The sequence below is a fragment of the Ursus maritimus genome, unplaced genomic scaffold (genome assembly GCF_017311325.1).
Source record: "Ursus maritimus isolate PB19 unplaced genomic scaffold, ASM1731132v1 scaffold_80, whole genome shotgun sequence".
NCBI classification, from domain to species: domain Eukaryota; kingdom Metazoa; phylum Chordata; class Mammalia; order Carnivora; family Ursidae; genus Ursus; species Ursus maritimus.
In genome coordinates this window covers 66852-82694 of record NW_024426997.1, presented here as the reverse complement: position 1 = coordinate 82694, position 15843 = coordinate 66852, and the positions used below count along the sequence as shown (strand labels likewise).

The 15843-nt window shown below is 35.8% G+C and overlaps 1 protein-coding gene across 1 annotated transcript; it reads right to left on the bottom strand.

Moving 5' to 3' along the window:
- Positions 1 to 1283: 1283 nt before the first annotated feature.
- LOC121101621 (olfactory receptor 4L1-like) lies at positions 1284 to 2254 on the bottom strand. The gene has a single exon (XM_040625511.1). It carries the CDS (start codon positions 2220 to 2222, stop codon positions 1284 to 1286), a length of 939 nt encoding a protein of 312 aa, XP_040481445.1. The 5' UTR covers positions 2223 to 2254.
- Between the last annotated feature and the right edge of the window lie 13589 nt (positions 2255 to 15843).

Sequence of the window (15843 nt, the reverse complement as noted above, 5' to 3'; positions counted from 1 at the left end):
ATAAATCTTTAAAAATATATATATTTTTTAATATAGTATTTTGTCCAGGTTCTATACTCTAGGAGGAAGTTAGCTGGGTGTAGAAGTGAAGAAAGGTCATTCTGTGTGAAGGGAACAGCCTGGAAATAGTCCTAAATTAAGATGCCTGATACTCCGGATAATTTGAAAGAAAGTCAATGTGATGTAACATTATGAAAAAAAAAAGTATATTAGGGCTAAATTCCAGAGGAAGGATGGGTTTTGATGGCCAGTGAAGGATATGAGCCTGCATCTTAATGCCACAAAATAGTTTTAGCCAGGAAAAAAACATTGAGAATTGCATTTTAATCATATCACTGTAGATGCTTGTAGAGAATGCATTCAATGGAGGAAAGAACTTATACAGTGCTGAAGAAAGAGTTAGAAGGCTGTTGCCTAGAGGAAAGAAGAAATTTTGGTGTCTTGAATTAGGAGAGAATATTTAAGTTACCATCAATGAGTGTGGGATTCCCAATTTAGCATGAACCCCTCCCTCCTTAACACTCACAACCAAATCAGATTTAGCTGATAATTAAAATAAGGATTACAAGCTTGTGAGAAGCAAATTCAAGTGTATTTTATGTAAAGCACTTGGAAAGAAAAAAGTTATATGGTATAGTACCTAAAATCAAGAAATATGCTTCTACTTTCATTTATTGAGGTTTGAAAGGCAACTGGGCATATTTATGATATTTCTTGGAGCATTTGGTTTCAAGGCTACTTTTTTTAGTTCTACTGAAGTTATTCTTGCATTGGTTCCTTCCCTTTGGTACCTTAACATTCTCTCTAGCATTTTATATTCACTCTACTGTCAAATTTAATTATTTATTCTTATTTTTTGTCTCATTAGATCAAGAGAATCATTTCTTTCTCATTGTTCACGTTATTTCACTCATTATTTGTACTGGTACTTCATTTAAAGATAGTATAAATCTATGAATGTCATTAACATATTATATCTATTAAAATTACCCCTATTAGTATCTACCATATTTTTAAATACTTATTTCTTCACTAATAAATATGTATCAAATATCTATCAAAAAGTGCTCAGTGATTTCAAATGTCTACTTTGCTATAGGTCACTCATTATCATTATGTGTTTTAGCAGCAGTAAATGTAAATTAAAATATTTTGTGGTTTTCTGCACAATGGTTCTACCCTGGTCACTCTAACACAAGAGTGAAAGCATATATTATATATAATCTATTTAACTTCTGTTAGCACGGTGTTTGAAAGTTGTGTTGATTATATATTGCTCAAATCTAGAAGTTCTGTGTAGAGATAACATGTTGGAACTGTAATTTGCTCATGGCCCCTTGCATTTTCTGATTTCTCAGGGTGTAAATAATAGGATTCAGTAAGGGTGTGATAACAGTGTAAAACACAGCAAGGACTTTATTGCCTGCGAAACTATTGAATGGCCAGACATAGATAAAGATACAAGGTCCAAAGAACAGAGTGACCACAATGATGTGTGCAGACAGTATGGACAGAGCCTTGGAGAGCCCTCCAGATGGTCTTTGTTGTACAGTGATCAGGATGACAGTGTAGGAGACAAGCAGGAGGATGAAACAGATGAATGAGAGCATCCCACTGTCAGCAATGACAAAGAATTCCAGGGTGTATGTGTCCACACAAGCAAGCTTAATCACAAGGGGAAGGTCACAAAATATATTGTCCATGACATTGGGGCCACAGAAAGGCAAGTTTACTGTCAATACCATCTGGCTCATGGTGTGTACAAACCCAATTGTCCATGAAAGTATCACAAACCCACTCAGCAGCCTGTGGCTCATGATTGTCCTGTAGTGCAGGGGTTTGCATATGGCTACATACCTGTCAAAGGCCATGGCTATCAAAAGAGTCACCTCAGCACCCCCAAAGAAGTGCATAAAGAACATCTGGGTCATGCAGCCCCAAATGGAGATGGTCTTGTGTTCGTTGAGTAAGTCTGTGATCATTTTGGGCGTGGTGACAGTGGAGAGACACATATCCAGAAAGGAGAGGTTTCTCAGGAGGAAGTACATGGGAGAATGAAGAGTGGAACTTAATGTCACTGTGACCATAATGAGAGTATTTCCCAACACAGTAGCACTGTAGATTAAGGAGAATGTTACAAAGAAGAAAATCTGAAGTTCCCATTGTCCAGAAAATCCTAGTAAAATAAACTCAGTCACTACAGATCCATTTTTAAGATCCATTTACTTGATTCAGAAAGGCTCCAGAAGTTCTTTTATACCAAGAAAATAAAAGGGTGTCTGGGTGGCTCAGTTGGTTAAGTGTCCAACTCTGGATTTCAGCTCAGGTCTTGATCTCAGTTCAGGTCTTGATCTCAGTTCAGGTCTTGATCTCAGGGTTGTGAGTTCAATCCCCACATTAGGCTCCACTTAAGGAAAAAAAAGAATGAAAAATAATAATAAATCCACAATGAGCACTGATGTTTTCCTATTTCTATTTGATGATAATAGCTGGTGATGTGAGAATATATCATTTTAAATATATTGGCATCACCATCTATAATTTGAAATTATTTTGTGGGTCACATCACTTTGAAACAATATTCTTATAGTCCTGCATTAATTAAAAAGCATTTGATGGAGTGGAGGTTTTATTTTCTATTGTTTTATTCTATCAAATGATATTCTTTTATCAATTCATCTTGACTGTCACTAATTTGCTCACTTAGAAAAATTAGGTAAGTAGTTACATTAGTATTTTTTGCCTTTTATTATCACAATTACTGTCACCTCTTGAGATCATGTTACAACAATATATAAGGAATATAGAATTTGGAAGTTTAGGAAATTGCTCACTGAAGTCATTTATGGATCATTCAGTGTTTCTAAGATAAAGGAAATGCACATGCGCATACACATACACATGATGTAGGGGCTGATTTGTACATGAAGAAAGTCTTTTAATTCATTAAAAATAATTTGCTTTTTAGTTTCTGTTGTATAGTGTTCTGAGAATTTTACAAAAATGGACTCATCCTCAGATCTTTATGAACTTATTTTCTCAATTCCTATATTACTATTGTTCACAGTGAGAAGTGTGTGCCTTGTGTGTAAATGTATGTTTGTGGTGGTTAAGAAGTAAACAGTGAAATGATTGAACACTAACATAGATTTTACGTTGGTTGTAACATATTATACTAAAGTGTCTTTACTTGGCTTTTTAGATGTTGTTCATAGGATCTAGAGTGATGAAATGAGCAATAACTATTAAGTGATTACTATGTGCTAAACTCTGTCCTAAGTGTTTCACATACATTGACGCATTCAGTGCTCATAACAGTCCCATGAGGGGAGTATTATTATTATTATCCTCATTTTGCATATAAGGGAGCTATAGTACAGAAATCTTTAATGACTTATAGGAATGCAGCTAACAAGGGTCAAAGCTGATACTCAAACCCTGTCAGTATGGTCATGATTTGGGTCCATACTAATATGCATATTGCCTCCAAAATTAAAAGAATATGTATTTATGGTTAAGTTATCAAGTATTGATTGAATTCATATGTTCCATGTGAATTCCTTAGGAGATATGCTTCAACAGGTATGTTGGAATCCTTCTATGTTACAGTTAATTATACTGTATTTTCTTAGACAGAAGGAATCCCTGCTTCACCTCTAGAGACAATCTAGAGACACATAACTATCAGACAAAAAATAGCAATAAACCAAATAAAGACATTTAAGTGAGTACATGGTGTATGTGACATATCGTAAGAATTTTTTAAAAATGTAGACCAATTCCAAGTGACACTTTCAGCTATGGCTTCAGGCTCACTTGTTGTTGTCTTCACAACACTTAAAAAGTAAACATAATCCTCATGGCCAGTACACAAAAAGGGCAAAGCTTAGAGCATGTGTGATGGTTTATGGGAAGAAAAGTTAAGAGCAGTGCGTAGGAGGAGTGGTACATTTAGAAAAGGGACCAAATGCAGATCGGAAGGTGCATAGGAAGTGTCTGTTCTCTTTTCTCCAATGACCTGTGACTTTCTCCTTGTTTTTATTTCTACTCAGGCCCTTGTCAACATGTCCTACCACCATTATCCAGCCTTAATTCCCTTGATTGCTTTCCTATCTTAGATATTTTTAAGAACTGGATAATTTGTACAAATTAAGGAAAATAAAGATGAAAGTGATGTTCTTGTCAGTCAACCTCAAGAGTAGAGAGTGGAAGTTGAATGAAGACAGTAGGTCTAGAAGAACACACACAGGACAGCCACCCACCACACCCTCTTCGAAGGGCTGTGTTTCATCATTATTGTGTGAGTGAGCAGGAATTGTGCTTTGGAGACATTCATGACGGTAATTTTGATAATTAGATGCACTGTGTAGAAATGAAATTCTTGATGATTATTAGATGAAATGAATATGCTAGCTATAATTTGGGAATGAATACATTTGCTACATGGAATTTCATGTCCCGTGATACAATGACAACAGAAAAACTTGGATACAAAATGAATAGAGTTAAGCATAATGCAATTAATATGAATAAAGCCTACATTACAGCTTTATTTCGCCCTTTCATTTTAACTTAGAGGGAAAGCTGGCATTCATTTATGTCGATAGCTTCCCCAGCATGTTTCTCTTATTCCTCTCTTTCCTTTCCCAAGCAAGTTTCTAAAACTATTTCTTTAGTTCTACACTTGATATATCTGTTCTTATGAGTGAATAAAAGCAATATAAATGAAAGGAAAGAAATGATATAGTTTAGACAGAAATTTTATTAATGAAGAAAATTTTCTTCCTCTTCAATAAGCAATTGCACATTTTGTTATAATTACTTTTACTCAATTTATGATGTGCTTTTGAGGAAATTGGAGGAAAAATAATTCTATATTAGACTAGAAGGGACTTTGTAGTCATTTATTTCTTATATCTTACTTAGCAAATGAAAAGTCTAGGTCAACATAATTAAGTAAATTTCCCATATCTTAGATGTAGGACCACCTTAAAGAAATGTGGTATTAGGTGAGATGGTGTATGTGTAAGCTTCTGGCCAGGCACAGAATGAGTAGGGAGATGGCATGTGCTGAATCTGAATCATTCATGTAAATGCAAATTACAATCCAGAGAATTTTCCATATAAATCCCCATTAGGAAAGGAACAAGCCAAGACTTGTTTTATTAAGTAGGTAGATATGAGCATTTCTGCTCTTGCTCATGTGTATACAATATATATTACTTAATCTAAAAATAACTGAATCACTTAACTATAACGAACTGAGGGTTACCAGAGGGGAGGGCCGTGGGGGGATGGGTCAAATTGGTGATGGGGATTAAGGCATGCACTGGTCTTGATGAGTACCTGATGTTGTGTGGAAGTGTTGAGTTGCTATATTTACACCTGAGACTAATATTACACTGTATGTTAACTAAATGGAATTTAAATTAAAAAAAATATATATAATTGAGTCAAGTAAATACTTTTTCTTTCATTGTCAGCACTTTAAGTAAAAAGAAATATTTCAATTTTGACTGATTCTATGTTTTTCAAAATCTATTTATACTTATGCTAAAGTACTAAAGGATCTCAAAAACATTATGCTAAGTAAGAAGCAGGACTCAAAAGGCCACATGTATTATTTTGTTTTTATGAAATGTCTGGTGAACACAAATCTATAGAAACAGAATGTACATTAGGGATTACCTTGAGCTGGGGAGTGAGTGTAAGTGGACAGTTTTCTCTCTGTGGTGATGAAATGATCTATAATAAGATTTTGATGATGGATGCATGACTATGAGACTATAATAATAATCATTGAAGTGTGTATTTAAAATTGGTAAATTTCAGAGTATATGAATTGTACTGAATGAAACTCAAACTATTATACATTTTTTTGCTTTTATTCTTAAATTAAAATTATTATTAATATGTTAGTTTTTTTAACAGTTTTCTAGTACTAACCAGCTGCTTTTACTCAAATATATTTCACTATGAGGTAGTTGATGATATACTGCATATCTGATCCAACTTAGGTTTCAATTTCTTTTTTTTTTTAAGATTTTATTTATTTATTTGACAGAGAGAAAGTGAGGACAAGCAGGGGGAACAGGAGGCACAGGGAGAGGGAGAAACAGGCCCCCCACAGATCACAGTCCCAGGACTCCAGGATCATGACCTGAGCCGAAGGCAGACGCTTAACCAACTGAGCCACCCAGGTGCCCCAAGTTTAAATTTATTAATGTACCCTATTTGATTTATATTTTTGACTATCTTATATATTTGGAAGCGTGCCATTCTCTGTTTTTGTTGAGGAAGTTTGTTGATATTTTCCATACTATTTTAAGTACTCATAATTGAGTTTCCTTAATTACTCACATTTTCATTCATTCCCTTGCATATGAACATTTTGTAGGGAGTTCTCCCATTTAAAAAAAATGAGTATTTATTTATTTACTTATTTGAGAGAGAGAAAGAGAGCCGGGGAGTGGGGGGCAGAGGGAGAATCCAAAGCAGACTCCCTACCTAACACAGAACCATATGTAGGGCTTAATGTGGGGCTCGATCTCACAACCTGGAGATCTTGAGCTGAAATCAAGGGTCAGATGCTTAACCAATTTAGCCATCCAGGTGTCCTAGGACTTCTCCCTTTTTATTTCTTTAAGATTTCACTTGTATTTGTGGTGTAATGGTCAGTTTTATAGAGATTTTCTGCCTATCTAGTTCTGGTCATTAATTTTCCCTCGCCTGCTCCTTCTCCAGCTCTCATTATGATGTGCCTATTTACATGTCCTTTCAGCACCTGAAATGATTAAAAGAAAAAAAATGAGTTTCTCACTATTACATTGTTTTCAATGCTAGTATGAGTTAACTGGAGGCTCACAATTTGCTTTTCTTAATTTTCATCATCATCTTTAATCACTAACCATCTACTGCCAAGTTTTACTTGTCAATATCATGCTGAGAGCATATATTCTTTAACTTTGTATAAAAATTCTTGGCCATCGGTCACTGTGAATGTGATCTCCAGTGAGAGAGAATTTGATATCTCAAAAGCCACAGTTTTTCCTTCCAGTCAATACAAAATTGATTAAAATACCATCTTCAGTATATTAAATCTCTAATGAATTAGCTCTCGATGATGTTTCCACTTACCTGTTCTAAAGACACAGTATGAAGAACAGTATGTTCAAGGGGATAATCAAAATTATAAATCTGCTTTTCACTCTCTGCGATGCTCTGTATATGAATGTATATAGTATCTTCTTTATAAAGATGTGAATCACTTTGGAGGCAGATGTGTTGGACCTCTGGGATTCCATATTTCACTGGGAGTTGTTAGAGCACAGAGGCTGCTGCCCTAGCAGGACCAGGAGAGATGTTTGCACTTAATTTCTGGCCCTGCAACATGCTGTGGTTCTCTCTGAGCATTGGCTTGATTACAGTGGGCATGAGAGTGTTGGTTGATCGGTTGTGCTATAGGAATTTTAGACATCTTTGAATTAATGGATGCTTGTTTTCCCTCATATCACTCCAAGCTATCCTCTTACCTTCCTTCTAACAACTTTGGGTAATTTTTTAGATGAATAATCTCCAGACTTCTCTAAGCATAACATCCTCAACATAAAAATAGATCTCTATATGTTATAAATTTACTACTGACAGCATATATTATGTTCAACATTAATATAGTCAGGAAGTAGAAATTTTAAAAGACAAAGTTAAAATAAATTATGCTAAGTAATTTAAAATTTGAAATGATACATTGATGATACAACTGTTTTATACTTATTAAAATTTAATTATTTATGTGATTTCCAAAGAATATCTATATGGCACAAAATAGTTTCATAATCATTGCCCCTTTTACTATAAAATATTAATATAAATTCTTGTTTTAGAGATATTGCTTTTACAAAATTAATCATAATTGATGACCTTGATGTACTTTGTACCATAGGCTTCAATAATAACTTGCCAACAAAGGTTGTCATGAATAACTTTCAAATTGGCTGATATTGCTGTCACTTATATGCAAGTTCTTATTTAATTCCAGTCAAATTCACCACTTAACCCATGGCTTAATGTGGTTTTTGTCATAGACATCGTGTTTATTATAGGAATCATTACAGTTGATGAAAGATTATTAGATACAGATGTTAAAATCATCCATACTTTTGTATAACACAAAACTCCTTCCCATAAGACAAATCTGATTCTACCACAAATCATTTAACTTGAAATCAGTAGTAGTTTTCTGTGTACTATACAATATTGTTTGCTGATAAGAAATGCATTTTATTTATTGTCATATTGCTTATGTAAGTCATTTTTACAGTGGCTGAAAACAAAAGTATTTTTCAGTAGAATGTGGCTTTTATCCTTTTGCTATTAGTAAGAAACATTCAAGAACACCTTTAGTGAAAAATTTAAACCCTTCATTTATTAGCTGGAGAGTGTTAATACTGCAAAAATTTTGTAGAGTTTTATGTATTTTGTATTTCCTTTTTAAATGTTTTGCGTATCATGATCACTAGCTAATTTATCAAGGTACAGTATAGATTGTTGAGTTCATTGTTAATAATAATGGAAGTAAATCCATATTGTAAAATAATGTTTCTTAATAATTTGGAATGTTTTTAGCCAGCTTATTGTCAGTTCTCATAGCTTCTTGTTCTTTTACTTTGTGATTTAGCTGACAAAGAGTTCATATTATGGTAAAATTGTCAACCCTATCATTTTATAATCATTTATGAGTTTTAATAACTAGAATTATCTTCAGCGCAAGGCTTATTGACACAAATTTATTTGAGCTCCTCATGAAGTTTTGGAGAACAAATCAAATTAAAATAAAATAACGTAATCTTTCAGTATCCCTTTCTCCCAATTTTGGCACACCTAAGCTATAATATATAGAAATGTGTTCAAAGCAAATAACTGCAAAGAGAACTCCTCTAAATCCATCTGTCTTTTGTTAACTCATACCTTTTCAGACAAACTTAAGTATCGTAAGTAATGTGACTAGGTATTATACAGATTAATTTTGAGTAGCAAAAATTACCTGAATATTAAATATTAGTGAAGTTTACTTATCTTTTCAAGTTTAGACACATAAATAGATATTCACATTTTTTCTCTATACTTGATGAATTGGTTATGGTCAGCTTAAAAGATATTCACCCTCCTTTGGGACAATGGGTTTAAATAAATTGTAACGACTGTTTAATTCAATCTTCTCTTGTGGTTCAACAATGGATATTGACCCAATTTAATACTCCACCAGGTCCCATACTTTCTACAGTAATAGTTCTTTACTTCTTGAATGAATATTCATCCTCTATTACTGGCCAGGGTAAAATTCTGTGATTCCTCAAATATTCCTTTCCTGTCCTCAAATGTTTAATAGTCCCAATTTCTATTGCATTGCTGTATATTCCTTGGTGGTAGGGATTGTATTTAGCATTTGCCCTTGATTTAATTTTTTTACTTTTGGCCAATTTCTTGAGTGAATTTGCTTTCTGTTCTCTAATATCCTTTAACTCTCGAGTGTTGAATATACTGCCCTTTGATTTCCTCTAAAAAAAATTCTGGGGACAAAATTTTGGTGTTTTAACTTTAAATTTATTTTCCAGCACTATAAGTTCTTATAGTGCAGATATTGCTCTTAAGATATAAGGAAACTCTTTATGACCAGTTTTCAAGTGGCTAAAGTGAGGCCTTGAAATAAGTATTGAAATCAGCAAGTCTCAAACTTTCTTGGGCCCATACTGTACGTCAGGAAACTGTCCTCAAGGATCTCAGAATCTTACTATTCAGTGCTGACCCCAAAGAACCCATCGCTAAGTATGATGATACAGGTATGCGAAAGGCAAACCTTGTTTTATGGAGTTTGAAAATGTCTCCTAAAAGAGGCTATCTTTCCCCCAAAAGGCAACTTTTGTGTTTAATGGTAGACATTGATTGGCTGCAGAGAGAAGCAAGAAGAAAATTCTAGGCAGAGATAATTATATGTAGGGAGATATGGAAGCATAGAGTATTCTGACATATTGAGTGAACAGAAAATAGCTGGTATGTTTGAAATATGTGATAGCTTGGGTGGTGAAGAAGGGAGAGTTTTCGAGGAGGACAGAAAGTTAGGATAGAATAAGAACTTCAGGGGCGCCTGGGTGGCACAGCGGTTGGGCGTCTGCCTTCGGCTCAGGGCGTGATCCTGGCGATCTGGGATCGAGCCCCACATCAGGTTCTTCTGCTGTGAGCCTGCTTCTTCCTCTCCCACTCCCCCTGCTTGTGTTCCCTCTCTCGCTGGCTGTCTCTATCTCTGTCGAATAAATAAATAAAATCTTTAAAAAAAAAAAAGAACTTCAAAGGGTCTTAAATATCAATCAAAGTAGTTTGGAATATATTCTGTAATGAGTGAGGAGCACTTGAAATGGTAAAATAGAGACTGAAAAGAATTGAGTTTTCACATGGTGATGGTAGTAGCACTGTGAAGTAATTACTGTGTTATTTTAATAATCTAGGTAAAAAAATGATGAAATCTGACCTAAGGCTGTGGAGGGTAATGGAGAAGAGGCTCTGATTAAATTATCAGGTAGAATTAGGAAAATTTGGTAACAGAGTGTGCACAAATGATGACACATTGAACAGAGTAAGTGGTGAGTTCCATAATACTGTCTGAAGATGTTCTATGTCAGAATCAAATAAGGTAGGAACTTTTGGACTGGCAGAGTGAGGAGCCTAGTGGACTTTCTCTCCAACAAAACAGATACTTCACTCGTGAAACTTATAGAGAACGATAATGTACAGTCTCCAGAAATTGTCCAAATCATATAGAAAATAGAGAAATGACCATTTAGAACACCTACTAAGTCTTAAGAATAGCAGTCTAGCATTTAAGCCTCCCCACACCCCATGTCTCCTTTTGGAACTCCATATTGTAGAAGCGCTTTTCCGCTCTACTCTGGGTACTCTAATCTAGGCAGGTGTGGTGAAGAAAATAGGGATTCCCTCTCTGCATGATCCAGTCTAGCATTGTGTTCTTAGGTTTTACCCTACAGTGGTAAGGACTTAAGTGTTAAACATGTTCTATTCCAGGTGAATACCAAGGAAATGAGGTTATCTTTCCCCTTTCCACACCTACTTGTAGAACAGAGGTTCCACCTATATAAGGTATTTAAAGAAGTCAAACTCATATAAACAGAAAGTAGAATGATGGTGGTCAGAGGCTGGACAGAGGAGTAAGTGGGGAGTTGCTCTTCAATGGGTATACAATTTCAGCTTTTCTGGAATTTCTGCTGTACAACAGTGTCCCTAAAGGTAACAATACTATATTGTGCACTTAAAAAATTGTAAGAGGGTTGTTCTCATGTTAAATATTCTGAGCACAGGGGGAACCTGGGTGGCTCAGTTGGTTAAGCATCTGCCTTTGGGTCAGGTCATGATCCCAGGGTCCTGGGATCAAGTTCCACGTCAGGCTCCCTACTCAGCAGGGAGTCTGCTTCTACCTCCCCCTTTGCCCCTCCCTCCTTCTTGTGCATGCTCTCTCTCAAATAAATAAATAAAATCTTTTAAAAAGTAAATAGAATATAAAAATAGCAATCATTTAAAAAATATTCTTAGCACAGCAATAAATAATAAAAACAACAACAACAACTCTATTCTAGACATGGCAGGATAAGAACACCAGGGCCCCACTTAGCACCCCTATCCTCCAGCTTACTCAATGTGGAAGTTCATGCCAGAAGCGGCAAGTTGAGATGACCAGAACCTTTGTTCTCCTAGTGCCCACTCACACAGGAGGATGTCAGTTAAGGAGAAATGGGCTGCTGTCCCTGTCCTCAGCTCTTGTGCAGTGGTACTCAGGCTCTGCACAGAAGGACAGGCATACTGTAAGGATGAAAAACTCCATAGCCCTATCTCAGGGGGCCTGGCTTTATTTGGAACAGAACTTGGAGAGTTCCATGTAACAATGCAATGTCAGAAACAGTGGAGCTCTTTGTGAAGAGCAGTTAAGAAAGCACTCACAGCATCATTATACTGGTATCAAGAAACCAAATTGCATAGCAAACTGCAGTTTAAAAGATAAAAACAGTGACAGGTACAAGAGAAACCCTACTGGGATCACAGTCAACCCTGGGGATAAGGGAGGCTGTGTGCATTCAGTGGCTGTACCCACTTAGAAGAAACCAAACAAAGGCATGGAGCAGAAATGAAAAGATTCTCCAAGCCACACATAGTTTTATCAACAAAGGGTGGAAGCCTCAGTGACACAAAAAGATTAAGGACAACCTCTGACTAAATACTGTCTGAAAAATGAGTAACACCAAACCAAGAGCAACTCCTAGGAAGCCAAGCTTTAAAAAAAAAGTCACATGAATTCCTGTTAGTCTGGAAGACAGTGTGAGTGCTGAAGTCTGTGCACCTCTTAGGAAACACTGGAGGGGGCGCCTGGGTAGCGCAGTCGTTAAGCGTCTGCCTTAGGCTCAGGGCGTGATCCCAGCATTCTGGGATCGAGTCCCACATCAGGCTCTTCCGCTGGGAGCCTGCTTCTTCCTCTCCCACTCCCCCTGCTTGTGTTCCCTTTCTCGCTGGCTGTCTCTCTCTGTCAAATAAATAAATAAATAAATAAATAAATAAAATCTTTAAAAAAAAAAAAGAAAGAAAGAAAAGAAACACTGGAGGCAGAGCATCCAGCTATTAGTCCCTGAATAAATGTGGGGCAAAAGTGTAAACTCTGAACTGTGATAGCAGCTTCTAAGCCATACACATGTCTACTAGTTAAGGATAAAATTCTACCTGGCCCAGGAGACTTAAGCTAAACCACCAACCAATAAGTGGCTTATGATGTCCCAAAGGTAACCAAGCTGAAGATTAAAAACAAGACAAAAAAATCTGAGCAAGGACATCATAGGCTACATACTGCAGGGACAGTACACTTTAGAGTTAATTCAGCCAAGGTACTAAACAACCAACCAATCAAACAGTTCCTATAACATCAATATGAAGAGGAGAGGGTTCAATAACCAGAGTTTCTACAATACATTATAAAAAATGGCCAGTTTGGGAGCGCCTGGGTGGCTCAGTCGGTTAAGCTTCTGCCTTCAGCTCAGGTCATAATCTCAGGGTCCTGAGATTGAGTACCATGTAGGGCTCCCTGCTCAGTAGGGAATTTGCTTCTCCCTCTCCCTTTGCCGCTACACCCTGCTTTTGCATTCTCTCTCTTTCGCTCTCTCTCTCTCAAAAATAAATAAGTAAAATATTTTTAAAATAAGAAATAAATAAAAAATGTCCTGTTTTAGCCAAAACTGATGAGACATATGAAGAAACACAAAACTATGCCCCATACATGAAATAAAGGTCAATAGAAACTGCTTTTGTGGGGACTCCAATGTTGCACTTAGCAGAAAAAAAAACCTCAAAGTAACTATTATAAATATATCCAGAGAACTAAAGGAAAGCATGCCGAAAGAAGAAGAGGAAGGTATGACAATATCTCATCAGGTAGAGAGAAATTATTTTTTTAAAGTGGAGATTCTGGAGTTGAAAAGTACAATAACTCCTTCAAATGTAGAAGTCACTAAAGGAGCTCACCAGTTGATGTGAGCAGTCAGAAGAAAGAGCCAGTGACTTGAAGATATATCTGTAGCAGTTATGCAATCTCAAGAACAGATGTAATGAGAAAATGAGGAAAAGTGAACAGAGCCTCAAAAGAATGATGACACCATTAAGTGCACCAATATATATGTAATAGGATGTAAATTTTGGCTTCTAGATTGGAGCATTAATCTGATTGAGATCTTATTAATTCAAACAGGGAATGCAGGAAAAATAATAGGTTTGGGAGGTTAGGTAACTTATTTAGTTATCATGTTTTGGGCTTGAGATATTTTCGAGATACACAGGGCATGGTTCAGTAGAAAGTTGAAAATAAAAGTTTGCAGCTCAGAAATGAGGAACAGAAAAGAGAAAATGAGGGTAAGTATAAACACCTACCACCTCAAAGGCTGGATGAGCAAAAAAGGAAGAGACATTAATCAGAATCCATAAATGCTGCCGGATCAGTGTCACCATTAATGATGTTGGAACCTTTATCCTATCACTGAGTAAGAAGATAAGAGCTATGCACTTGATGAAGCTTTAGGAGCCTTGGATCCTTCAACCTTGCTGATGCTGCTGAGCCCCCTAAAATAATTCTGGAGTCCACAGTTGCCCAATACTGCTGCCGCCTGAGCCCAAAGCAGAGGAATGTAAAGCTTCTCCCTTTTTCTTGCTGTCCCATATCATGTTAATACCTCCCATTGATAGAACCCTATAGGGATTAAGTTTGCAAGGGAGTTCAGGAAATGTAATTTTCAGGCTTGTAGCTATCTCCTCTAGAGAGAGGACTATAGAGGAGCTAATAAGGGACTGAGAGTCATAAGAGAAATAATCAGAAGCATCTTGCCATTTGGTTGCCCAGCATCCATGCACATCACTCCACCTTTATTTAAACTTCCAATCAATGACAGTCACTTCAACCTAAAGATTCATTTATCCTACATACAGATTAAGACATTCTCCCCTTTTTCTCCAAGCGTAACACTAAATATTCTCATAAATTACTATATCCATCTCAGTGTAGTGTTGGGATCTCCTCTAGTTTAGTCATAATCCCACAGGAATATTCTGTAACCTAGAGACTAAATGGTAAAATTAATCACCAACATCTTCTTGGTGAGGAAAAATAAAAGAAAAAAAAGGAATTTGAAATTTCTTAATAAATGACATAAATACACAATTGACATAATACACAACTAAGGAGGAAAATATTCTTAGTTACTATAATCATCATTTTCCTACCAATGGGTCATGACACCCAGTTGTCCTTGGTTGTTTTCTTTTACTTCCAATTGCTTTCTTCTCTTGTCTTCATGTAATATCTCCAACAATGATTCTTTACTTGGTGGAGTGAATTAAATTTAAAATTTTATTGACTCATGCCCTTCTCACTTACTTTTTTATTGAAATACAATAAACATAGAATATTATATTAGTTTCAGGTATACAATATATTGATTCAGCAATTCTACACATTACTCAGTGCTCACACAATACATGTAGTCACCCCTAGTCACCATTAATGTTATCCCTGTGCACTGTTCTTGGGAATGTAAACTGATGCAGCTGCTGTGGAAAACATTTTCATTTGCTTTTATTACTTGATATACAAATATTATGAGGCACCAAAGAGAATCACTTGAGTCTCATACATGATTTCCCTACCCTACTGAGTAACATTAATCCTAGTATACCTTGATAATTGGGATCAGTCTTTTCAGCGGGCTTAATAAGTTCTTCTATTAAATCGGAGGTATAAAGAGACTGAAATGGCTGGTGACTTCGACCTTCAGATCAATGGGAAATTGTTTTATCCTCTTGTTGGAAAGAGTTATTTATTGAAAACACGTAAAGGAGGGGACAGGAAACAGATTTATGAATGTTACTAAAATTTAGATAGAAAATCAATCTATTAAAAAGCATAGATTTTGAAGTTAGAGGGAGGATCTAATTCTCAGTCTAGTACTTGCAATTTCTGTGGCAAGTTCATTGAATTTTATAATTCTCAGTTTTCTACTGAAAATATGCTAATAATATGCTCTATTTTCATTGTTGTGAAGTTAAGAGAAAACATATGCAAAGTGCCTCATCCATGGTTAGAACTCAGTAAATACTTATTTAGAATCTCATTTAGTTTATAAAAAACTGAAAATTACAACATGTATGAGTGGGATTATATTGGAATGGTTTGTATTTGGATGCATGATTCAGAGTGTTTTATTGCAGATATATACTTGTGTAGGGAAGGATTACCATTTCCCAAAA